The sequence below is a fragment of the Delphinapterus leucas genome, chromosome 5, assembly GCF_059928025.1.
Source record: "Delphinapterus leucas isolate spDelLeu-1000000601 "Yukka" chromosome 5, BTC_Dleu_Yukka2, whole genome shotgun sequence".
Lineage (NCBI taxonomy): Eukaryota > Metazoa > Chordata > Mammalia > Artiodactyla > Monodontidae > Delphinapterus > Delphinapterus leucas.
Window position 1 is genome coordinate 75,119,892 of NC_143133.1, and position 25,501 is coordinate 75,145,392.

Consider the following 25,501-nt stretch of genomic DNA (forward strand, 5'->3'; position numbering starts at 1 on the left):
GACACTCTCCAGGTACAAATAACTTTTCTATATTTCCTTTCTCTTGTGCCATTTATCACTTTTAAACATTTATGATAATTATTTGGTGTACTCATCTCTATTAGATTATAAGCTTCTTGAGGATAGGAAATCCACCCTCCCAAGAAACAGATACCATGCTTTGCTCCAGTAGGTACCTAGTAAATTTCTCTTTGTGAGTAAAGAAATGAAGAACATTAAAGTAAGCCCATTTAAAAAATAATTTGGACGCAGGAATGGATGCTGACTCTCTTGAAAACAAAGGTCTGAATGAATTGCAGGAGGGGAAAGAAAGGAGGGAAAGAAACTTGTTGGAAGTGTCAGGAGAAAGCATGGGTGCTTTTTCTCTTGCCGATGACAGCAAAGTTCTTAATGGAAGATGATCCCAATCGATAGAGCCAGACAGCTGATTTATGTAACGGAATCAAGCTGAAGTAGTGGTCTTCTTCTGCAGAGTGATGTGAAAGCGGAAAAGGTTACTAGACTAGGGAGACCAGGGGACTCCACAAGTGTATCTGCTGGTGTTCATAAATATGTTGCCCATCCCCAAACCACAGGAGAGCTCCAGAGAGCAGCCTCCTTGAGCCTGGATGCTGGAGAGTGACAGCGGGGCTGATGCCGCTGCTGTATTTTGGCTGCTGTCGCTGCTGCCACTGGGCAGATACCGCATTGAGGGGTCTGACCGCGCTGAGTGCTCTCAGGAGCCTGGGTCTGGCTAGGAATGAGAAGTTGAAAGTGAGGGTTGGGAGGTGGGCAGGACTCACATAGGAGCTGCAAACCAAAACAAGAAATCTAGGGAGCAGAAGGAGAGAAAGAGTGAGCTGGAGCCAGAACCTCAGGCCAAGTGGAACTGGAGGAAATGTCATCATTGGTAAAGGAGGACTTGGAGAAGAAACTGTTTAAGCCACTCTCGCAGAACCTGTACGAGTTTATTGAAATAGAGTTCTCGGTCCAGGACAGGTATTACCTCTGTGTGTCAGGTAATCTGTTCTTTCTGTTATCATTTCAAAACGTAAATAACCCCAAGATGCTTGGGTGATAGAAGGACATTTTTGGGTGTTTATTTTCCTATGCAGTAACAGCAGGTGTATCTTCTTGTGATAGAACTTAACTATGCGAAGATTAAGAATGTGGATTCTACAGAATTTTTTAAGTGCTAAAATGGAAGACAAAAAATATTGTATTAAGAATATTTTGGTTAATTGTTCAGAAATGAAACTGGGTATGTGCTTTTGCTGATTTGATTATTTAGTCTCCAGTCTTCTATTTAATTCACTTGCATGGCATGCAGTTTTCTTGTGTAAGAGCTTGTTTTAAAAAATTCAACGGAGAGCTCTCTATATATTTTTAAACATATTGGAGAATTGAGTTATACAGCTCTATTTCCAACCAATCTGGACAACTAGGGTTCTCTCTTTTCATGCTAGGAAAGAAAAAGAAAAAAAGACCTTAGATTTTCTTCTGAGGCTTATTTAGACTTCCTGGTGGCTTATTTTGAAAAGAGAAATAATCTTTTAAAAATTCTTTCTCACAGTATGCTCACAGAAACACTATTTTAATGATAGAAATTAGTTCATGAAGATGGAACTTTAAGGAAATGTTCTCTAAACTAATTAAAATATTTTCCCTCATATTTTAAAAATTCATGAAAATTGTCCAAAGGTAGGAATAAGCTTTTGCACTTAATTATGATTTACCTAACCAGTAATTTTTGTGCTGAATTTAGACAGAAATTCTTGTGCCATTATTGAATTTAATATAAGCATTTCCTTTTCCCAATCCATGCTTTTTAATAGTTTTCAGGGGCTTTGGAGGAAAGAGCTTAGAAACTCTAAGTTTTCATTGTAGACTTTGCTTTTTAAGGCACACAGTTCAGCATTTTCGGAAAATTTGTTATAAGTTATAATTCCTTTCCTGATAATTTGCATAGAAGAACTTTCAAAAGTTGGCAAGAGGGGCTACTATAAGGGAAGTAGAACATCTTTAGAGAAAGTCCTAAGAACTCTTTAAAATTCTGTAATTCCTAATAAGTATACGAATATTTACTTAATAATAAGAATACTAACATTTATCTAATACGTTACCTAGCATATTTTGCCAAATAAATAAAAAGTGTAAGGCTTAGCATATCAGCAAGGTACAAAACTTAAAATCAGTCCAGGAAAAAGAAAGAAATCAAATGGAAAAAGTTCAAATGAAACAATTTTAGACACTGTATTATATTCAAGCGATCAGAACACTATATCTCAAAGTATCTTGACTTAATATATTAGAGAATATGCTTATTCCAACATTAAAATTTAATAATTTTATACCTATTATAATCCTACTTTATAAAGCTAATTACTCATCACATAACATTAACGTATATGTGTTTTTTAAGAAACTTATAAAAAATAGAACAATCAATAATGCATATTTATTTACCAGGCATTATTTACATCTAATTTACCACATGTATCTTAATGCCTGCCTCCAACTATATAATTAACTCGTTCTATCTGGCATGGAAAAAAAAAAACACCCCTAGAATTAAATTTTTGTAAATGGATGTAATTTTTTCCCCAATATCCTCAAGTTCTGAGAGAGACACTGTGAGCTGGGGTCACCTGCTGTCTGTTTTCATAAATGACATGAATCCTTTTAACCAGGATTGGAACAACAAGGGGTTGGCATTGTTAACATGTGTGAAGGCAACCTCTTTAGGGTTCAATGTTTTCACCTGGACAATGGCCACATAAAGTAGGTGATCACTTTCATTAGTAAAATTCAATGATTCTGTCATGTTAGAAGCAAAGGAAAAACAAGGTTCTCTTAGATGTGAGAAAGAGAAGACAATATTGTGATATTCCAGGTAAAAGTTAACATTATAAGTCATGTTCATTCACGAACTTTATGACTCTTCTACATATCACATCCATCAACTTGAGAGCACTTTCCCCAAATGTGGCATCTCTTTATGACCATTTCAAATGCAATTAGACAGAACAGTAATTTAAAATAAAGTCAGGGTGATGCTTGCTAGTCCTAAATCTTTGACTATGCTTTACTCAGAAAATCTCCATTGATAGGAATCAAGCAGGCCATATCTCAACTGTTGAGGCAGGTAACTCCAGGTTTCGAATGTTGGCCACCTTCTGGGAGTAGGGAGACATATAGTTATGATTTCCTCTTTATATCCTACAATCCAGCAGTTCTAAATTTGTGAGAATCAAGTCTAGAGTAGTTAAATCCCATCATGCATTTCTCAAATTAAAGAAGATATGTTTAAATAAGTTAAACTTTCTATTTATCCAATCAGAGTCTGGCTTTTGCAGGGGGTCTCACAACCAGATGATTGTGATTTACTGTTGCCTTGATAACTTACTTGGTCAATGTCAAAAAGCAGATGTCTTAAATCCTGTCTCCCTCTCTGAAGTTTGCTAGGATTTACACTGGGGATTTCCTGGCACCTCTGTCTCCTCCCACATCAGGGTTTACATGGTCATTTCCCCTTGAAATTAGCTTCCCCTAGCCTAGACCATCATTATCCCTGGCTGTTAAAAGCGGCAACTTCTTAGGAAGGAGGGAGGAGCTCTATAAAGTACAGAAAAAGAAACGGACAAGTCAGCTGTGCAGTGATGAGAATGCAAATGAGTTAAAGAAATTCTGAAGGACTTGAAATCGCATGTTAAGTGATTATGGCTGATTGGATGGGAAGTAGCAGGGCATGGTGGAATGGACCTTGGAAGGCTAGGAATCCGACACAGCTGGTGTGAAACATGACTCTGCTTTGCCCACCTGCCAGCTGTGATATATGGGGCAACGCTGTGGCCTCGGTGTTGACCTCTCTGAACCAGAAATAATAACATTTACATCTACACATAGTGCTCTCCTCTTAAATCCTAACTAGGGGGAAAAAATGATAAATTCTACTTCAAATAGGGCTAGAATTTTACTCCAAATTGGAAGGTGGGGTTATATTGTTAAAATTACAGAAAAGAATGTATCTATTGTGAAAACATATGCTGAAGTATTTATGTATAAATAGTATATGCTGTAAATAAATATTTATAATAAAAATAAAATATACAGTAAACATATGGAAGTATTTATATTTTATAAATTAAAATTGTATACATATTCAGATACAGATTTAAGTATTCACATATATTTAGAAAAACATTCTCCACTCACAGGTAATTCATTTGAAAATAAATGACATTTGCTAGAATTATGAAGATGGTATGCATAAATCCTCCATACATATTACATGTTGATGCCAAAAAAGAACTTCTACTCTGTGAACCGGAGAACTGAATAATTTTGTGAAATCATTTATACTGTTCACAAAAAGAGTGTTAAATAAGTTAACAAGAAAAGGAAATAAAATACTAGAGACTGGGTGGCTTATAAACAACAAACATTTAGTTCTCACAGTTCTGGAGTCTGGGAAGTCCAAGAACATGGCACCTGCAGATTCGGTGTCTGGTGGGGATGTGCGGCCTCATAGACCACCTTTTTCTCCCTCTAACCTTGCAGGGTGGAAAGGGCAAGGGAGCTCTCTGGGGTCTTTTTAGAGGGACACTAATCCCATTCATGAGGGCAGAGCCCTCATGACCTAATCACCTCTGAAAGACCCCACTTCCTACTACCATAACCTTGGGGGTTAGGATTTCAACATAGGAATTGAGGGGAAGGAGGGACAAACATTAAATCTAGAGTACCCAGTATTGCCCCAAAATCAATTTGATTAAAATATTTCTAGAAAAATTATTTGAAAGTTACTTTTTTGATGAAATCAGTAATAGCATTCTCAACAACCCCAAGACATCACCAATACACTGAAACATTTTCACTGAGGCTTCTTGTCTTTGATATCTCATGGTAGTTTTTCCCTATTAGTTAATTTCAATGATGAAAACAATTATGTAACACTGGGATTGTAAAATGACAGTGGTTTATGTATTTAAAGTTTTTCTGTGCAGTTTACTCATGAGCTACTATTTTTCCTGTTCTGCCAAATTATATTGGTTCACTTGGCCAATCTTCTTTCCACTTAGCCTCATGAATAATAGTGACTATTTCACCGTGATAATAGAGGCAGTTATTAACAACAATGTTTATTTTGAAATTAAAAGTGAAGATAAGTTGTTAGCATGAAGTTAAGATGGTTGTTCTGAAAATGCTAACTAAAATAGTGAAACTGGAGCAGGTTCATTCTGAAAGTCCCTGGGTCTATAGATATCACTAAATCATAATTAGATAGCGGCACATCTGATGTTATGGAAACCAACTCTGTTAACATTTTGACTATATAAACACATTTCTGTTTTAAGACAATGTGATGTTTCCACTTTGCTGTTGCCTTAATGTGAATACAGCCATTTAATTTTAGCTAGCAGCAGAACTCAAGTATGGAACTTAGGGATTGGGTCCACTCCAGCCTGATCAGACTTGACTCTTGGCTAAAGACAGTTTTTGGAACCTCCTTGGCTACAGAGGAGACTACTTTGCCAAATGGAGGAGGTTGTACCGTCTCTGTGCTGCATCACTGTATCAAAAGGTTAACTTTTAAAGCGTGCATTTTCTTAGTTTGTTATTAGTGGGACAGTGACCATTAATGTAAGAAAACTTGATGACTGGTAGATCCTACCTTCTTACCATCTCTTTCTTCATTCCCTCCCTCCCACCCATCCTTTACAGAACTGCCCGAGAAAACTTTCTGAAATGTAAAGCTCAGCCTGACCATTCACTTAAAGTCCTTCAGCAACAACACTCCTCACCCTCATCAATCTCCCCGAAAACAGAGCTTTCAGGATAATATTTGAACTCCTTAGCGTAGCATTCTAGACCATTCAGGAACCAGCTCCTGCCTACCCTGCTTCCTACCACCTATTCACCCCTACCCTTCATGCCAGCAATACTAAATGCCTGTAAGGACTCAAAAGATTCAAGTATTTTACGCTTTTGTACACATGCTGTTCCAGAACTCCCTTTACCCCTTTCTTCATTCTGTTAACTCCCATGGTCCTTTACAACTCAGATAACCTCCTTCAAGAAGCTCTCTCTGGGGCTTCCCTGGTGGCGCAGTGGTTGGGAGTCCGCCTGCCGATGCAGGTGACACGGGTTCGTGCCCCGGTCCGGGAAGATCCCATATGCCGCGGAGCAGCTGCGCCCGTGAGCCATGGCCGCTGAGCCTGAGCGTCCGGAGCCTGTGCTCCGCTACGGGAGAGGCCACAACAGTGAGAGGCCCGCGTACCACAAAAAAAAAAAAAAAAAAAAAAGAAGCTCTCCCTGACCCCTAGTGGAATGAAGATGTCCCTTCTCCATGTTCCTATAAGACCCTGTCCATGCCTCATCCACAGCACCTGATCGTGTGTTTTCTCTCTGAAACCCCACTCTCTGTAATCTCAGCAAGAGCAGGAACGGTACCATAGGGGAATGCACTTTTTCAATGCCTAGCCCAGGGCTTTGTACAAAAGGGGCACTCAAATACTTATCAAATTAATGAAACAAATCGGTGGTCTACAGTCAATTAGCTGGTTATCATAACATATGGATAAGGCAGTGAAATTTGCTTCAAATGATATTTTTATACAGTATCCAGTTATTTCTCCCCATCCTCTCCCACTTCCTAAGTCACCAGTGAGACAGCTAGCCAACAAGAACATTATTATTTGGTTCTGAGGTAGAGCCTTTGTCTGGACAGACAATTACCTCCTAGTGGAAGGAACTGCCTCCAAAATCTTGTCCTTAGTAAGTATGACAGAATTAACCATGCTTCCACTTCAACACACCAGCCTAATGGCTTCTTTTCTCTTTTCCTTTCCTCTTCCCAAAGCTAACATCTAGACCAGTGGAAGTGGACCTTTTTAGGGTTGGAGAAGTATACACGGGCAGAAACCCACCAAATTTTGCACAGTTTCAGGAGACTCACAGTCTCTGAGCCAGTTTTCTTACCCAGGGTTAAGATCTTCCACACTAGGTCCCCTCCAGGACGTGCCCCTCAATCACTCCTTTTGTCCTCAAAATATGCAATCACTCCTCTTCCAGACTCTTGGAATATGTGATCTAAATCATAGCCTTTATTCTCTTATCTCTCTTTCTAAACCCTACCTAACATAAGAACTGGCGCATAGTACGCACTCAGTATAGTTAGTCCATGAAGGAGCCCTCTACAAGCCGTTTTCTGCCCTCCCCATTCTAGAGAAACTGCCCTCAGGGAAGAAATCAATGATCTTCCCCAAGTCAGATTCTGTGCCAGGGCTGAACAAAGTTACCCAACAAAGTAACTTCATGGGATTGTCTCCAGCTCTTGAAATTCTCTGTCCTCTTGATTTCCATAGCATTGCACTGTTGGGCTTGTCTCTTTTCTGCTGGCCCCTTCTTAGACCTCTCTGCTGGCACCTTTTTTTTTCTCTACTCTGTTTCACCTCTTTCCTCTGCTCTTTTCCTTATAAACCTAGTTTTGGAAACCTGTCCCCACAGAAAAATCCCAAGTATGTATCTTCATTCCTAAACTATAAACTTCCGTCATCTCCTTCTCTTCTGAGATAGTTTATGGAGGTCATCTGTACATCAAAGACTAAATTCACAATTCCGCCTAACCATGCTTACGTATTTGGTTTCCATCCAGTGTTGTGAATGCCTCATTTAAAATCTAACTTAGATTTACCACCTCTATTTCCACTGCCTACATCCTATGCCTAGATTCCAACAACAGCCTCATAAACAAAACAAAACAAAAAACGGAAACAATTACTATAAACCAGGCACTACTCTAAGTCATTTATATACTTTAATCTTTATACCCTATGGGTTTGTATCACTCTGATGTCCACTTTACAACATGAGAAAACTGAGGTTTAATCTCTCTAGAGATTAAATAATGAGATTACAGACCACACTGTAAGAAGTGGTGTCATGATTTGAATCCGGAATGTTTAATGCCAGAGCCCACTAAGATACACTGCCTCTTCTAGGGACCTCCGGTTCTTCTTCCTTTTCTTCTTCAGTGTATCCTGGGCATCACTGATTCCAGAAAAATACTCCTTCAACAGGGCACCACTGTATTAGTCTCCTGTTCAAGGAGGAAAGAGACTTACTGAATATGTATTACAGTATGAGCTTTCACTGAACTGACATAGTGCCCTCTTCTTAGATTTGTCAACCTGCTCAGACTCCCTTCTCTGGGAGACTGAGCTCAGCTCCATCATGAAGTCTAAGCTCAACTGTTTGCCTTAATTTCGGTATCACCTGCACTTACAGAGGATAACTACTCCCTTCACCGGTCCCAACTCTGGAGCCCTTACTGTCCAGGCCAGATTCCAATGCCTCCCATCAGAGGGGGGTTGAGACACCATGAGTCCACAGTGGTTTCTGGCACTTTTCAAAACATTTTCACAACCTGGTTAACCTTGTTGTCCACCATATCCTAACACCAATCAATCTATACAATCCACTGTCTCTAATCCTACCTGGTGAAGTTCAGGGTCTATTGTCTACTCATTTTGTCATACTGTCCTTCACCTAGAAATGCCGTCAGTATCATCCTTGCCTTTACTAATTTTAAAGCTCTATCTCCAATTCTATTTCTTCCATAATTATTTCCTTTATTCAAATCCTCTCCCTTCTTAGAACTTCTGTTGAACATATAGTCTGTTCCATATTGCTTATCTATTCCTATGATTATATTGTAATATATTGTTTTAATCTTCTTAACTAGGGGTCATGCCAAAGTGATGCTTTCCAGAACCAGAAGAGAGTCTTCCCCAAAGACAAATTCCAGTCTCATTCTTAGAAGACAGAACCAGCTTGTAACTCTCCAAGTGACATCATCCATCTTGAAAGTTTAAGATATTCAATTCCCACTGCCACCTCTTTATAACATACCTGTATACCTTCATATTATATATTTTATGTGACACATGTGTGTTAGCCTTGTCTCTTCAACAAAACCATAAGTTTCCAGAGGGCAGGGACCATGTCTCACACTTTTACTCCCTGTGGCATTTGTAATAGTTCTATCAGGCAAATAGTGGATACCCAGTAAATACTCCCTTGGGAATTCATTGATAACTTTCAGTCCAGGAACTCTAACATCAAATGTTGATTCTTCTAATGTGTTCATATGAGACCAAACACTACGATTTTAAGACCAGGAAATTATTTCCCTCATGTTGTTCACATAAAATAAGCAATGATTTTCCCATACCTTTCAAAGTATAGTACTAAAGTTTTTTGTCTCGATGGCACATTTTGAATACTAGGATTTTGGATACACACTACGGAGGATTAAAAATCTCAAACGATACCAAATAGGTCAGTAGTTGCTGTTTTGCAAGCACTCTTACATCAAAAATCTCACAGCAACTTAAAAAAAAGTGTGCACAAGTATTTGCATGGTCAGTCTTCAGCAGTGGGTTGCTGTGTGAGCAGAACTGTTTACTTTCCTGTGCTCATTTTCTTATATTGTCATAAATTAAAATTCCAACTTGTTCTGGTAAACACTTTGGCACTGACTGTATGCTCACACTAAGCCTCCTATTTCCTGCCCTGAGTTGAACTCTATCCTCCACCACAAAGCTCAGAGCTGAAAGCACAGAGCTCGGTGTTCTATCTGACAGACATTACCGCGGCTGTATGTGACCACAATTGCAGCAAAAATAAAGTTAACACACTGAGGAAATTTGAGGGCATACTCATGAAGCTTCAGATACCTCAGGGTTCATAACCGGGGTGCAGATACAATGTACGTTCAAGCTTATTATAGGAAAAGGAGATTCATAAATACAGAAAAATATGATGATGAATAATTTATTATCTTCTAAGAGTCTAGGTAAACGAAGTGTTTTTCTGTCCTACAGTGACCAAAAATGAAGAAGTAAAAATAATTATGGTGAAACACTACAGAATAGGTTTAGATGAAAAATATGAAGTAACCAAAAAGTGGTCTTTGAACGATCTGCGGATGATCGATGGAAAAGAAGCAGATACAGTAAGTGTTATGTTTTGTAAGGGAGATATGGGATCAATATGCTGGGGACCTTTATGGTTAATATCTTACTTCATATATTTTTGGCATGTACTGAGAGTTAAAATGACATATTATTCTTAAGTGGTACAGTTTACTCTACTGGGATGATCTACTGGTTTGTTTGTTCTGTTTTTATGAGTTTAAATTTGAATTTTTTCGATTAGATTTAAAGCATCTTTCCCAAGGTCTTCTTAACAGGTTAAACACAATCTTCCAGCCAGTTACGAAACTTTAAATATCTGATGCTTCCACCACCACTCTCTTCCCAGCCCAGTTTCCTCCATAATTTGTGGGGATTCCTTTCCTCATCTTCTTCAGATTTTACTGTCAGTTAGCTGCATGATCCTCTGGAAGGATCAATAACCCTTGGAAATCCTACAACCTCAGTGTTGAAAGTGGGGAAAGGGTGTGTACTTTAATCTCTTGTGTGACCACTTGAAAGTTGTTTTCCCAGTCTCTCCTTGAACTCTTCTACTGATGGAGAACTCATTACCACATGAGTAAATCCATTCTACTTCCAAATTAACATCCTTTATTTTTACATGTCCCACTTATGTTTAACTAAAATCTCCTTCACTATAACATCCACCCATCAGTCCTAGCATCGTCATTTGAACCAACCAGAACAAACCCAATCCTTCTTTCACATAGCAGCCTTTCCAATGTTTGAAGACACTAATAAGGTTCCCTCAAGTTTTCTCTTTTCTGGGTTAAATGTAACCATTTCATTCTTTAAATAATGTTCATATGAAGATCAAATAAGTTAATATGACAGGTTATACAAACACTAAGAGGTCATAGCGCTGTTGTTATTTTCTCCCATGACATTGCTGCAACACCCTTCACTATGCAATCTCTTCTCCTCTGGAATGTTTCAGCTTTTCCAGAATTAAATACAATACTTTAGAATTAGCGTGACCAGTTTCTATTTCCTTTGATCTGGATTCTTATTTCTAGTAAACACTCAACTGAGACCTCAGGTCTTTTGGGCATGAATTGCCATTTAACCTGATCTGCCGCACCTTCTACGCACATGGAATAAAATCTAGATAAAAGCCCTTCATGATCTGGCTTCTTTATATCTGGTCATTTCTCCTAAAACTTTATACAGCAAAGGTGCTTTAATACTCTCGGGGCTTAGAAAGCTCAGTCACCTCCATCCCTCACCCCATTCTCAGATTCCCCATGGAGTAAAGTCCTACTCATGTCCCCCTGCCCTATAACCCCATTGCACAGTGAATGTAAATAATCCAACAAACTCCAACTGTTGGCTTACTCTGTCTCCCCTCTGGATAAAAAACTGTAACCATTCCTTTTCATCTTTTATTGTAGCCTTCTGCCTGGCAGTTATCAGGGACTCAATAAATATTTCTGTTATTGTTGGATGAATTAGAATTTAAGCTCATTTATTCTTAATCTGATTAAATGCCATATTCTTAGGTTGGCCTATTGTTCCTACCTATCAAATCTTCTAATATTTTGATTTTTTAATATTCACTATAGTATGATGCAGATTTAATGCACACAGCATTTAGGACTTCATTCAAGTCAATAATAAAAATGATGAAGCAGGCAGGGCTAAGTGCATACCTCTAGGTAATTGACAGGTTATCATTACTACTACTATTATTACCACTACTAGTAGTACTGCTACCTGCTACCATCTCACACTCAGTAAACTCTTACCAGATGACAGGAACCACAAAAAGCTCTTTCCATATATAACTTCACATAATTGTCACAAAAATTCCATGAATTAGATTCTATCATTACTCCTGATTTACAGATGAGGAAAATGAGACATAAAGAGATTAACTGACTTGCCTAAGATCAAATAACTACTCTAGAGATGGAACTAGGCTTTACCTCCAAATCTATCAATTTGTCTTCTTTGGACTGGTTGTTTATCATCTCTACAAATTTGTGTATTCAGTCACTCACTGAGAATTTATAGTATACCAGGCTCTGCTAGGCTCTGAGGATACAGTGGTAAGTTAGATGGACACAAGCTCTTAATTCTGCCACTTAATTCTGCCTTATTAATTATCTAGTCTGACTATCTAAATTTTTCCCTTAAGATCTTTACTGAAATCAATATATGTTATCGGCTATTATCTTATCACCTAGGAATCCTATTTTTAAAATTTGGTGTGTTTGGCATGACTTCTTGGTGAAGGCATGCTGGATTTCATTGCTTTCTTTCCTAAGTAATCACATAGCATTTTTTCTGACATTATATTCTACCTAAATGTTCAACACTTAGGAAATAGTTAAATATATTTTTTCATGTCATTATGCTGGAACATTACATGGTCATTAAAAGTCATGTTTCCAAAAGAATACCTCAGAACACAATTGTTCACCACTTAATACGTTTTTTAAAAGTCAGCTGAATACAAAACTTTTCTATAATATTATCTCATTTTACATATTTAATTTATAATAGTATTGAAAATTGAAAGCTGAACCTTAAATTTTAATACAAAAAAAATGTATGTGGGTATGTAAATGTATATATGAAACTAACCAGTACTTTAACAATAATTATCTCTGTGTCATAGGGGTACAAATTTTTAAAGTATTTTCTTCTATATACTTTTAGGTATTTGCCAAAATTTCTATACTGCATTGAATTTTATCACAAGTCAGTGTCAAGTTCACTAATCTGTAGTTTCAAGAATTAATCATGCCCACCTCTTTTTTTGACCATTTTCTTAATTTTTTCTCAAGTCCTCAAGTGAATATACAATTTATTTAACATTCAAACTTCATTAAGACATGTGCAATATGGCAATTTTACTGGGGGTTTAACCCTATCTAGGATGATTGCTTGCTGGGGCTTAGCAACAGGGTCCAACTTAGCACTAATTAAATACTTTATTGAATAAATATAATGCCAAACAAAATGCATTCAAATGCTTTCTAAAAAAAATCAATTTTAAAGGCCTTTCTATTCAGGCTAATGACAGCCTGAATTATGTTATTCATAATAACATATTTGAATATGTTATTCATATTCAAATGAATATGAATATGAATATGAATAAAGGTAGATATGCTAGTTTAACATAATTAGCTGATTTTATACAGCCAATTATACAGCACTTATATCTTTTAGTCTGCAAGTATATTATTAAATGATAGAGAACATCTAATACAACCATTTTTACAGAACTAGGAAATAAATTTCTAAGAAAGAAAGATTTTACAGACCCCATCTTTTATACCAACCCCAAGAGTAATACCCCAATTGTTACTAATGTCATAATTATTTTCTATAAGCTTGGTCAGTGCCCAGGGATGTATTAATCAAGCCTGTCAGCTTAGATTCATTGGAAGCAGCTAGCTCTGCTCTATTTTCTCCTCACCTTTCTGGCCTTTAATTCCATCTCTATGTTGTTAATTATTCCCTTTCCCATTTGAAGATTGTTATCTTTCATAGTGAACTAGATACAAAAGGGAAATTGAGTATTTCTATTTTTCTGATCACTTTAGGGCCTAAAATATTAAACTGCCAGAAGAAAACCTATAATATCCAAAGAGTAGTTCTTTTAAATATTTCTTTTCTGTGGATGAAGTAAAAATATCTCAGTTGTTCTGGGAATTTCCACTTGTCCTCCCTCTTGTAATTGAATCCTCAGGAGTCAGCATATATTATATTTTTCTCGATAGCAATGATACAGTTTTAAATAGAGCTATTTCAAGCCAAAAGTTGTCAACTTTAAAATGGAATGGAATTGAAATTGAAGTCAATTTATAAAGGAGAAATCAGAATGACTGGGGATTTGGAGACTGACGTAGTGCAACAGAAGAGAGAATGATGTAGCAGGAAATGGGGTTGGGCTGAGTGAGAGCTTAGTCCTTGTCTTGGCTCTGTCAATAACTACATGTGTGACCTGGGCTTCACCCCTCTGGAAACTATTATTCACTATTACATTACATTATATTATATTATATTTAATCTACTATAAACAAGGGATTACTGAATGAACAATGAGATTCCCTTTTAGCTCTATCAAAAGAAAGAAAGAGAGAGGAAGGGGGAGACAGAGGGAGAGAGGAAGGAAGGAAGGAAGGAAGGGACAGATGGACGAACTTGTATTCTATGTTCATACCTGCTTAGGTTTCAATTATCAGGCTAATGGAAAAACTTAATCCTCTCCAAGTATCTCAAAAGAACAAAGGATATTTTCTACATGATAAGGAGTAAATGTTTCTGTGAGGAAACTACATAAGGAGTATGCTTAGTATCTGGTGATGGAATGGGTGTGATTTCCTTTCATTGAGATTCTCTAAAGAACTGTCCTTCAATCTGCAATCATGACAGCTAGGAAACATTTTGCAAGGTGTGACTAGAGAACATTGTACTTAAAATCACAACACCCTTGTACATTCTTTTTCTTAAAGTATTGTTTTGTTTTTTAAAAATGTTAATAGTGTAAAGCAAGGTGATATTAACACCAGTATCACAATCTTTGGGGACAGATTTGGGAAAAGGAATTATCATTCATTAAGCTCCATGCTAGTATCACAGTTTAAATGATTAATCTCATACAAACTTCATAGCAACCCTATCCAAAAAGTGAAGGCTAAATATAATAAGTGCCCTGCCCATGGTTACATCAGAGTCAAAATGGTTGGCTAACTCCAAAACCCTTGTTCTTTTTCCTGTCTCCTCTAAGAATTTTCCTATTTGAAAAAGAAATTGCGAATACATACGTTCTTATATACAAACTTTACACACCTCATGGTAAAAAGTCATTAATACTTTTGCTTGGTCTGGTCTCTCTGCCTCTTTATCATTTAGGGCAATGTTTACCTCCACTTCTCTTTTTATAGGATGACTTCAGATCAGTTCAACACACATTTGTTGAGTGGATACACAAAAGATAAATAACTGAAAACCTCTGCCCTCAAAGAGAGTTAGGAGTCAGGCAGATAATGAATGCGAAAGCATTTTGTAAATTGAAAATCACTTTATAAATGCAATGCATAGTTGTTACTGCTATTAGTAACAGTAGCAATGATTATTATTTTAACATGTAGGACCTAGGTCGGGTTTGATGCCTACTTTTCCCTGAAACATCTCCACTAGAAGTATACAGCCTAGAGCAATCCAGTGAGTCAGTCTTTAGTAAATTGTCCGTTTCAGTCAAATGATTTAATGATCCTTGCTATTAACTTCAAAGCCAGCAAGTTGGTGATCTGTTGTACGCCAAAGGCTGCTTAGCCATTCTGTATTTCCCCCTTCTACTATTGAAATAGCACAAGGGACTGACCTCCTAGTAGAGAAAAGGAGAAATCTTTTCTCTCCTGTGGAAGTCTATAATTGGGTTTATTCTTTTCTTCCATCCCCATCCATCCTCTCAAATTCACTACCCTGGGAAGACTTGGTAACTGCACATTTTGACACATATTTATTTGCATAATTGAAAAATCACAGATGCTTCAAAAAGAATCTTTCTTATTGTTCTTTATAGAAGCAACATGTTTGAAACGGGTAGTTTTGGGAAGCTCATTTGTAGATTTTGGGAAAATGTTTGATACTGATACTTTACAATCAATATAACAATCAATATGAGAGAATCCAGGAAATCTAGCTACTTTCCTGGCTACAAACTAAATCATGTCTCTCTTTTTCTTCTAGGACAATCCATTTTTTGATCTGCACTTCAAGAAAGTGTACAGTTTGGAAGCATATAGTTGTGCTTCCAAATATGCCTTTGTTCGAACTGTAAACAAGCTGAATCATGCATACCTTAAGAAGGACTTACGGATCGTGAACTTTGATTCTACTTACATTAATGATGATTCCATTTGGTCCTCCAACAACAAGGATTGCTTGGTCCTTATGAGAATATGCTTTTATGCTTTCAATCTAGTGTGCTTGTCCCTGTGTCCCCTGTCACTCTGAATATGTATACCATGTTCCTTCATCAGTGTTCTATGAAAATGGTTCCCTAAGTAAATATTGATAGTCATGATTTTGTTTTTTCCCTTTATCAGTGACTACTATTCATATGAAAATAAAGTGATGCTTTGTGAATTGCAGTGAAATGTGTTTCACTGCATTCATTCAATATTCTCGACGTTTGCCTTTGGTAACTTTGGAAGGAGTTGGATGGTTTTGCCTAAACTAGTATTCTACTAAGGGGTATCAAAAATTATCTTGAAAGGTCTAAATAAGTGGAAATACATCCTGTTTCCACGGACAGGAAGATTTAATATTGTCAAGATGTCAGTACTACCCAAAGTGATCTGCAGATCAATATAATCCCTATCAAAATTCCAATGGCTTTTTTTGTAGGAATGGAAAAGTCAACAGTCAAATTCATATGGAGCTGCAAGGGACCCCACATAGACAAACGATCTTGAAAAAGAAGTACAAAGTTTGAGGACTCACACCTCCCAATTTCAAAACTTACTACAAAGGTATAATGATCAAAGCAGTATAGTACTGGCATAAAGATAGACATACAGATGAATGGAATAGAACTGAGAGTTCAGAAATAAACTCATACATCTATGGTCAACTGATTTTTGGAAAGGATGCCAAGTTCATTCAAAAGAGAAAAAATCATCTCTTCAACAGATAGTGCTGGGACAAGTGGATATCTACATGCAAAAGAAAGAAACTGAACCCCTTTCTTACAGCATACACAAATATCCTTAAAATGGATTAAAGGTGTGAATGTAAAACCTGAAAGCATTAAACTCCTAGAAGAAAACATAGGGGTAAATCTTTGGGACCTTAGATTTGGCAATGGATTTTTATGACATCAAAAGAAAAATTAGATAAATTGGACTTCAACAGAGTTACTTTTGCATCAAAGAACATTATCAAGAAAGTGAAAAACAGACCTACAGAATGAAAGAAAACATTTGCAAATTGTATATCTGATAAAGGTTTAATGTAAAGAACTCCTACAACTCAGTAACAAAAAGACAAACACCTAATTCAAAGATAGACAAGAAATTTGAATAGACATCTCTGCAAAGTATACAGTAAGCACAAGAAAAGAAACTCAGCATCATTAGTCATTAGGGAAATGCAAATCAAAACCAAAATGTAACCCCCTTAACACCTACTAGGATGGCTATTTTTAAAAAATACAGAAAACAAGAAGTGTTGGCAAAGATGTGGAGAAACTGAAACCCTTATACATTGCTTATGGGAATGTAAAATGGTATACCATGGTGGAAAACAGTTTGACGTGTCCTCAAAAAGCTAAACATGGAATTACCAAACAACCCAGCAATTTCACTCCTAGGTATATACCCAGAGGAATTGAAAGCAAGGAGTTGAATAGATGTTTGTACACCAATAATCATTGCAGCATTATTCCCAGTAGCCGAAATATGGAAACAATGCAAGTGTCCATCAACAGATGAATGGATATACAAAATGTGATATATCCATACAGTGGAATATTATTCTGCCATAAAAAGCAATGAAGTTCTGATACATGCTACAACATGGATGAACATCAAAAATACGTGAAGTAAAATAAACCAGATACAGAAGGACAAATATTGTATGCTTTCACTTATACGAAATATATAGACTAGGCAAAATCAGAGACAGAAAGTAGATTAGCAGTTACCAGGGGCTGGGAGGAAGAAAAAATGGGGAGTTATTGCTGAATGGTTATAGAGTTTCTGTTTGGGGTTATGAAAAAGTTTTGGAAATAGATGGTGGTGATGGTTGCACAACACTGTGAATGTAATTAACGCCCTGAATTATACATTTTTAAATGGTTAAAATGGCAAATTTAATGTTATATATATTATACCATAATTTTTAAAAATAATGTAATATGTTAAAAATAATTGAATTGTACACTTTAAATTGGTGAATTGCATGGTGTGTGAATTATACATCAATAAAAATGTTAAAAAGAAAAAAAGGACTACTTTAAATCTACTAGAAGAAAACATGGGTGAATTTTTTTATAAACTGAGAGTGGGGAAAACTCCTAGCTATCACTCAAATCTAGAAACAATGAAGAAAAATGATTAATTTAACTACATCAATATAAGAAGCCTTTGCATGAAAAGAAAAACTATATTCAATCAAACAACAAATGACAAACTGGAAAAAGCGCAAGTTATGTAGCAATACATTTATATCTTTCATATACAGATTGCTCCTAAAATTGAAGAGTTAAAAAAACTAACTGCAATTTGCTGAAAAATTAGTAAAAGATACATACATAGAAAAAGAATTGCAAATGACACTTAAACATATGATAAGATGCTTAACTTTGCCCATAATAGGAGAAATACAAATTAAATATATAGTGTGATCCTGTTTCTTACCTCTCTATTGGAAAAAATTCAAAACTTTGACAATATCCCATCGGGAATGGGAAAAGAGTTCCCCTCATTCACGGCTATTGGAAATGCAAGAGAGTACAAATCTGATAGGAGAGGAATTTGAGAATATCTTGCAGAACTACGTATACATTTACTCTTTGATATGGAAATTTTATTTCTAGGACTCAAAGGCATCCCAAAGGTACTTTGGCAAAGATACAGAATGACAAATGCATAAGGCATGTGACATTGTTTGCAAGAGTGAAATATTTCAAATAGTCCGAATATCCATCTTTAGAGGAAGAGTCCTGATTGGAGGTCATTGGCATGGGGGAGGTGTTGGCGGGCTAACAAGAAGCCAAGCATACTAGGTGATTGGTTAAAGGTATGTATATGGCTTTCTCTATAGTTGGTCCTAAGTCAGAAGTGGGGGCCAAAATCAGGGAAGCTGGGTTATTAATCAAGTCCTGGTCATTTGGGGCCCATTACTACAGGGGCTATTATTAGGCTTTCTAGATTGGTTGCTACAGATAGTAGTTTGACTTCCTGGACTGGTTACTGAACATACTAGTATGGCTTCCTCAGCTGGTTGCTGCAGGTGGTGGGGCAGAGTTCTATTTTTATATATAATCTGGCCATTGTCCATTTGTATATTCAGAAATATCTTGTTTATGGTGATGGTTACATGACTGTATACACTTGTCAAAATCCATCGAACCTAAAACCATATCCAGAAGCTTAATTGTTAGTAATATTGGTAGTGTTATTTTGACAGTATCATAGGAGTGTGAGTACTGTAAGATTAAACACATGTTATCACGTTAATGTCATTAGAAACCGAGATTTTTAAGCCTAACAGAGGGAATATACAAGTAAAGAAATCAAAGAAATTAAAGCCCAGTAACAGTAAATTTAACTGGAAATGGTAATATAAACTTACTAATATAAACCCCTCTTTCTTTAAAAAAAAAGAGCATGCATTTTCTAGATTTGTCTACTGAAACCGTGAAGCAAAGACATCGTGAGGCATGAGCATCTTAGCATGCAAGAGTGTTCTGCCAATACCATCTCCCACTGAAAAGACTGGAGTCTATTTAAAGAAATTACTGATTCCAGGTCTGGGACAGAAAATGTACAAGACGAACATGGGACATCTTGATGTACCAGGAAGAAAGGAAGCTATCTAAGTCAACTGGGGTCAGTCCAAGGACACAGGAGCCAACTTGAAGTAGCTCCCACTGGCCTAAGACGAGACAATTAGAGCATAACAGGAAAATGACTATAATAGAATGAAGCATTTGAGTCCTCTCCCTCTTTTTCTTGATGAGTCTGGCTAATGTTTTATCAATTTTGTTTATCTTCTCAAAGAACCAGCTTTTAGTTTTATTGATCTTTGCCACTGTTTTCTTTGTTTCTATTTCATTTATTTCTGCTCTGATCTTTATGATTTCTTTCCTTCTGCTAACTTTGGGTTTTGTTTGTTCTTCTTTCTCTAGTTCCTTTAGGTGTAAGGTTAGATTGTTTATTTGAGACTTTTCTTGTTTCTTGAGGTATGCCTGTATAGCTATAAACTTCCCGCTTAGAACTGCTTTTGCTGCATCCCATAGGTTTTGGATCGTTGTATTTTCATTGTCATTTGTCTCTAGATATTTTTTGTTTTCCTCTTTGATTTCTTCAGTGATCTCTTGGTTATTTAGTAACGTACTGTTTAGCCTCCATGTGTTTGTGTATTTTACGTTTTTTTCCCTGTAATTCATTTCTAATCTCATAGCATTGTGATCAGAAAAGATGCTTGATATGATTTCAATTTTCTTAAATTTACCAAGGCTTGATTTGTGACCCAAGATGTGATCTATCCTGGAGAATGTTCCATGTGCACTTGAGAAGAAAGTGTAATCTGCTGTTTTTAGAAATGTCCTATAAATATCAATTAAATCTGTCTGGTCTACTGTGTCATTATTTAAAGCTTGTGTTTCCTTATTAATTTTCTGTCTGGATGATCTGTCCATTGGTGTAAGTTAGGTGTTAACGTCTCCCACTATTATTGTGTTCCTGTCAATATCCTCTTTTATAGCTGTTAGCATTTGCCTTATGTATTGAGGTGCTCCTATGTTGGGTGCATATGTATTTATAATTGTTATATCTTCTTCTTGGATTGATCCCTTGATCATTGTGTAGTGTCCTTCCTTGTCTCTTATAACACTCTTTATTTTAAAGTCTATTTTATCTGATATGAGTATTGCTATTCCAGCTTTCTTTTTTTTTTTTTTTTTTTTGCGGTACACGGGCCTCTCACTGTTGTGGCCTCTCCCGTCGTGGAGCACAGGCTCCAGACGCACAGGCCCAGCAGCCATGGCTCACAGGCCCAGCCGCTCTGCGGCATGTGAGATCTTCCCGGACCAGGGCACGAACCCGTGTCCTCTGCATCGGCAGGCGGACTCTCAACCACTGCGCCACCAGGGAAGCCCTCCAGCTTTCTTTTGATTTCCATTTGCATGGAATATCTTTTTCTATCCTCTCACTTTCAGTCTGTATGTGTCCCTAGGTTTGAAGTGGGTCTCTTGTAGACAGCATATATATGGGTCTTGTTTTTGTATCCATTCAGTGAGCCTGTGTCTTTTGGTTGGAGCATTTAATCCATTCACATTTAAGATAATTATCAATACGTATGTTCCTATTACCATTTTCTGAACTGTTTTGGGTTTGTTTTTGTAGGTCCTTTTCTTCTCTTGTGTTTCCCACTTAGAGAAGTTCCTTTAGCGTTTGTTGTAGAGCTGGTTGGGTGGTGCTGAATTCTCTTAGCTTTTGCTTATCTGTAAAGCTTTTGATTTCTCCATGAAATCAGAATGAGATCCTTGCCAGGTAGAGTAATCTTGGTTGTAGTTTCTTCCCTTTGGTCACTTTATATATATCATGCCACTCCTTTCTGGCTTGTAGAGTTTCTGCTGAGAAATCAGCTGTTGACCTTATGGGAGTTCCCTTGTATGTTATTTGTCGTTTTCCCTTGTTGTTTTTAATAATTTTTCTTTGCCTTTAATTTTTGTCAATTTGATTACTATGTGTCTCGGCGTGTTTCTCCTTGGGTTTATCCTGCCTGGGTCTCTCTGTGCTTCCTGGACTTGGGTGGCTATTTCCCTTCCCATGTTAAGGAAGTTTTTGACTATAATGTCTTCAAATATTTTCTCAGGTCATTTCTCTCTCTCTTCTCCTTCTGGGACCCCTATAATGCACATGTTGGAGCATTTAATGTTGTCCCAGAGGTCTCTTAGTCTGTCTTCATTTTTCTTTCTTTATTCTGTTCCGCAGTAGTGAATTCCTCCATTCTGTCTTCCAGGTCACTTATCTGTTCTTCTGCCTCAGTTATTTGCTATTGATTCCTTCTACTGTATATTTCATTTCAGTTATTGTATTGCTTATCTCTGTTTGTTCTTTAATTCCTATCTAGTTGTATGTTCTTTAATTCTTCTAGGTCTTTGTTAAACATTTCTTGCATCTTCTCAGTCTTTTCTTCCATTCTTTTTCTGAGGTCCTGGATCATCTTCACTATCATTATAATGAATTCTTTTTCTGGAAGGTTGCCTATCTCCACTTCATTTAGTTTTTTTTCTGGGGTTTTGTCTTGTTCCTTCATCTGGTACATAGTCCTCTGCCTTTTCATTTTGTCTACCTTTCCGTGATTGTGGTTTTCGTTCCACAGGCTGCAGGATTTACTTCTTCTTGTTTCTGCTGTCTTCTCTCTAGTGGATGAGGCTATCTAAGAGGCTTGTGCCAGCTTCCTGATGGGAGGGACTGGTGGTGGATAGAGCTGGCTGTTGCTCTGGTGGGCAGAGCTCAGTAAAACTTTAATCCCCTTGTCTGCTGATGGGTGGGGCTGAGTTCCCTCCCTGTTGGTTGTTTGGCCTGAGGCAACCCAGCACTGGAGGCTACAGGCTCTTTGGTGGGACTAATGGTGGACTACAGGAGGGCTCATGCCAAGAAGTACTTCCCAGAGTTTCTGCTGTCAGTGTCCTTGTCCCTGTGGTGAGCCACAGACACCCCCCACCTCTGCAGGAGACCCTCCAACACTCTAGCTGGTAGGTCTGGTTCAGTCTCCTATGGGATCACTGCTCCTTCCCCTTGGGTCCTGATGTGCACCCTACTTTGAGTGTGCCCTCCAAGAGTGGAGTCTCTGTTTCCCCCTGTCCTGTTGCAAATCCTGCTAGCCTACAAAGTCTGAATCTCTGGGAATTCCTCCTCCCATTGCCGGACCCCAGGATGGGAAGGCTGACATGGGGCTCAGAACCTTCACTCCAGTGGGTGGACTTCTGTGGTATAATTGTTCTCCAGTTTGTGAGTCACCCACCAGCAATTATGGGATTTGATTTTATTGTGATTGCACCCCTCCTACCATTTCATTGAGGCTTCTCCTGTGTCTTTGAAGGTGGGGTATCTTTTTTGGTGAGTTCCAGGGTCTTCCTGTTGATGATTGTTCAGCGGTTAGTTGTGATTCTGGTGCTTTTGCAAGTGGGAGTGAGAGCACATCCTTCTACTCCACCATCTTGAACCAAGTTCAATTTTACCAATATTGTTCAAACATCAATACTCACTACTCCTGGCTGTTTCGAAGAAACTTCCCTTGGAGCTCATTAACAATGAAAAATTTATTCCATGCTATCCACATATGAGATTGCCTCATATATGATATATGTTAATATATGTGGCCTTCTGCCTATGAAAGGGAAGAAGGACAGAGAACCTACTGAACGCTGGCAGAAGACCTCAGACGTCCCAAAAGGCAAGAAACCCCCCACGTAACTGGTTAGGGCAAAACAAAAAAATAAACAGAGACAAAAGGATAGGGATGGGTCCTGCACCAGCGGGAGGGAGCTGTGAAGGAGGAAAAGTGTCCACACACTAGGAAGCCCCTTCGCGGGCGGAGACTGTGGGTGGCGGAGTGGGGGAGCTTCGGAGCCGCGGAAGAGAGCACAGCAACAGGGGTGCGGAAGGAAAAGCGGGGAGATTCCAGCGCAGAGGATCAGAGCCGACCGGCACTCACCAGCCAAGAGGCTTGTCTGCTCACCCGCCAGGTCGGGCGGGTCTGGGAGCTGAGGCTCCGGCTTCAGTAGGAGCGCCGGGAGAAGACTGGGGTTGGTGGCGTGAACACAGCCTGCAGGGTGTTAGTGCACCGCGGCTAGCCGGGAGGGAGTCCGGGGAAAAGTCTGGACCTGCCAAAGAGGCAAGAGACTTTTTCTTCCCTCTTTATTTCCTGGTGCGCGAGGAGAGGAGAATAAGAACGCTGCTTAAAGCAGCTCCAGAGACGGGCGCGAGCCGCGGCTAAAACTGCGGACCCCAGAGACAGACATGAGACGCTAAGGCCGCTGCTGCCGCCACCAAGAAGACTGTGTGCGAACACAGGTCACTATCCACACCCCCCTTCCGGGGAGCCTGTGCAGCCCGCCACTGCCAGGGTCCCGGGATCCAGGGACAACTCCCCTGGGAGAACGCACAGCGTGCCTCAGGCTGGCAACGTCACGCCGGCCTCTGGCGCCGCAGGCCCGCCCCGCACTCCGTGACCCTCCCTACTCCCCCCCCCCCCCCCCCCCCCGCCCCGAGTGAGCCAGAGCCTCCGAATCAGCAGCTCCTTTAACCCCGTCCTGTCTGAGCAAAGAACAGACGCCCTCCGGTGACCTACACCCACAGGCGGGGCCAAATCCAAAGCTGAGCCCCTGGGAGCTGTGAGAAAAAAGAAGAGAAAGGGAAATCTCTCCCAGCAGCCTCAGAAGCAGCGGATTAAAGCTCCACAATCAACTTGATGTACCCTGCATCTGTGGAATACATGAATAGACAACGAATCATCCCAAATTAAGGAGCCGTGGGGATGAAAGGCTCTTGGTGCTGCAGCCAGGAGTTACTGCTGTGCCTCTGAGGTGGGAGAGCCAACTTCAGGACACTGGTCCACAAGAGGCCTCCTAGCTGCACATAATATCAAATGGCGAAAATCTCCCAGAGATCTCCATCTCAACGCCAGCACCCAGCTTCACGCAATGACCAGCAAGCTACAGTGCTGGACATCCTATGCCAAACAACTAGCAAGACAGGAACACAACCCCACCCAATAGCAGAGAGGCTGCCCAAAATCATAATAAGTCTACAGACACCCCAAAACACACCACCAGACGTGGACCTGCCCACCAGAAAGACAAGATCCAGCCTCATCCACCAGAACACATGCACTAGTACCCTCCACCAGGAAGCCTACACAACCCACTGAACCAACCTTACCCACTGGGGACAGACACTAAAAACAACAGGAACTACGAACCTGCAGCCTGCAAAAAGGAGACCCCAAACACGGTAAGATAAGCAAAATGAGACGACAGAAAAACACACAGCAGATGAAGGAGCAAGATAAAAACCCACCAGACCTAACAAATGAAGAGGAAATAGGCAGTCTACCTGGAAAAGAATTCAGAATAATGATAGTAAAGATGATCCAAAATCTTGGAAATAGAACAGACAAAATGCAAGAAACAGTTAACAAGGAACTAGAAGAACTAAAGATGAAACAAACAATGATGAACAACACAATAAATGAAATGAAAAATACTCTAGATGGGATCAACAGCAGAATAACTGAGGCAGAAGAACGGATAAGTGACCTGGAAGATAAAATAGTGGAAATAACTAATGCAGAGCAGAATAAAGAAAAAAGAATGAAAAGAACTGAGGACAGTCTCAGAGACCTCTGGGACAACATTAAACGCACCAACATTCGAATTATAGGGGTTCCAGAAGAAGAAGAGAAAAAGAAAGGGACTGAGAAAATATTTGAAGAGATTATAGTTGAAAACTTCCCTAATATGGGAAAGGAAATAGTTAATCAAGTCCAGGAAGCACAGAGAGTCCCATACAGGATAAATCCAAGGAGAAATACACCAAGACACATATTAATCAAACTATCAAAAATTAAATACAAAGAAAGCATATTAAAAGCAGCAAGGGAAAAACAACAAATAACACACAAGGGAATCCCCATAAGGTTAACAGCTGATCTTTCAGCAGAAACTCTGCAAGCCAGAAGGGAGTGGCAGGACATATTGAAAGTGTTGAAGGAGAAAAACCTGCAACCAAGATTACTCTACCCAGCAAGGATCTCATTCAGATTTGATG

General features: G+C 38.7%; 2 protein-coding genes across 2 annotated transcripts in view; one reads left to right on the top strand and one right to left on the bottom strand.

Annotated features, from left to right (window-relative positions):
- Positions 1-25,501, bottom strand: part of LOC149749153 (uncharacterized) — a 47,163-nt gene that overhangs the window by 7,939 nt on the left and 13,723 nt on the right. The gene's annotated exons all lie outside the window — the stretch shown is intronic.
- Positions 172-15,989, top strand: EXOC1L (exocyst complex component 1 like). The gene is made up of 3 exons (XM_022563887.3): positions 172-998; positions 9,867-9,997; positions 15,684-15,989. The coding sequence occupies exons 1-3, from the start codon at positions 878-880 to the stop codon at positions 15,948-15,950; spliced, it is 519 nt and encodes a 172-aa protein (XP_022419595.1). The 5' UTR covers positions 172-877; the 3' UTR covers positions 15,951-15,989.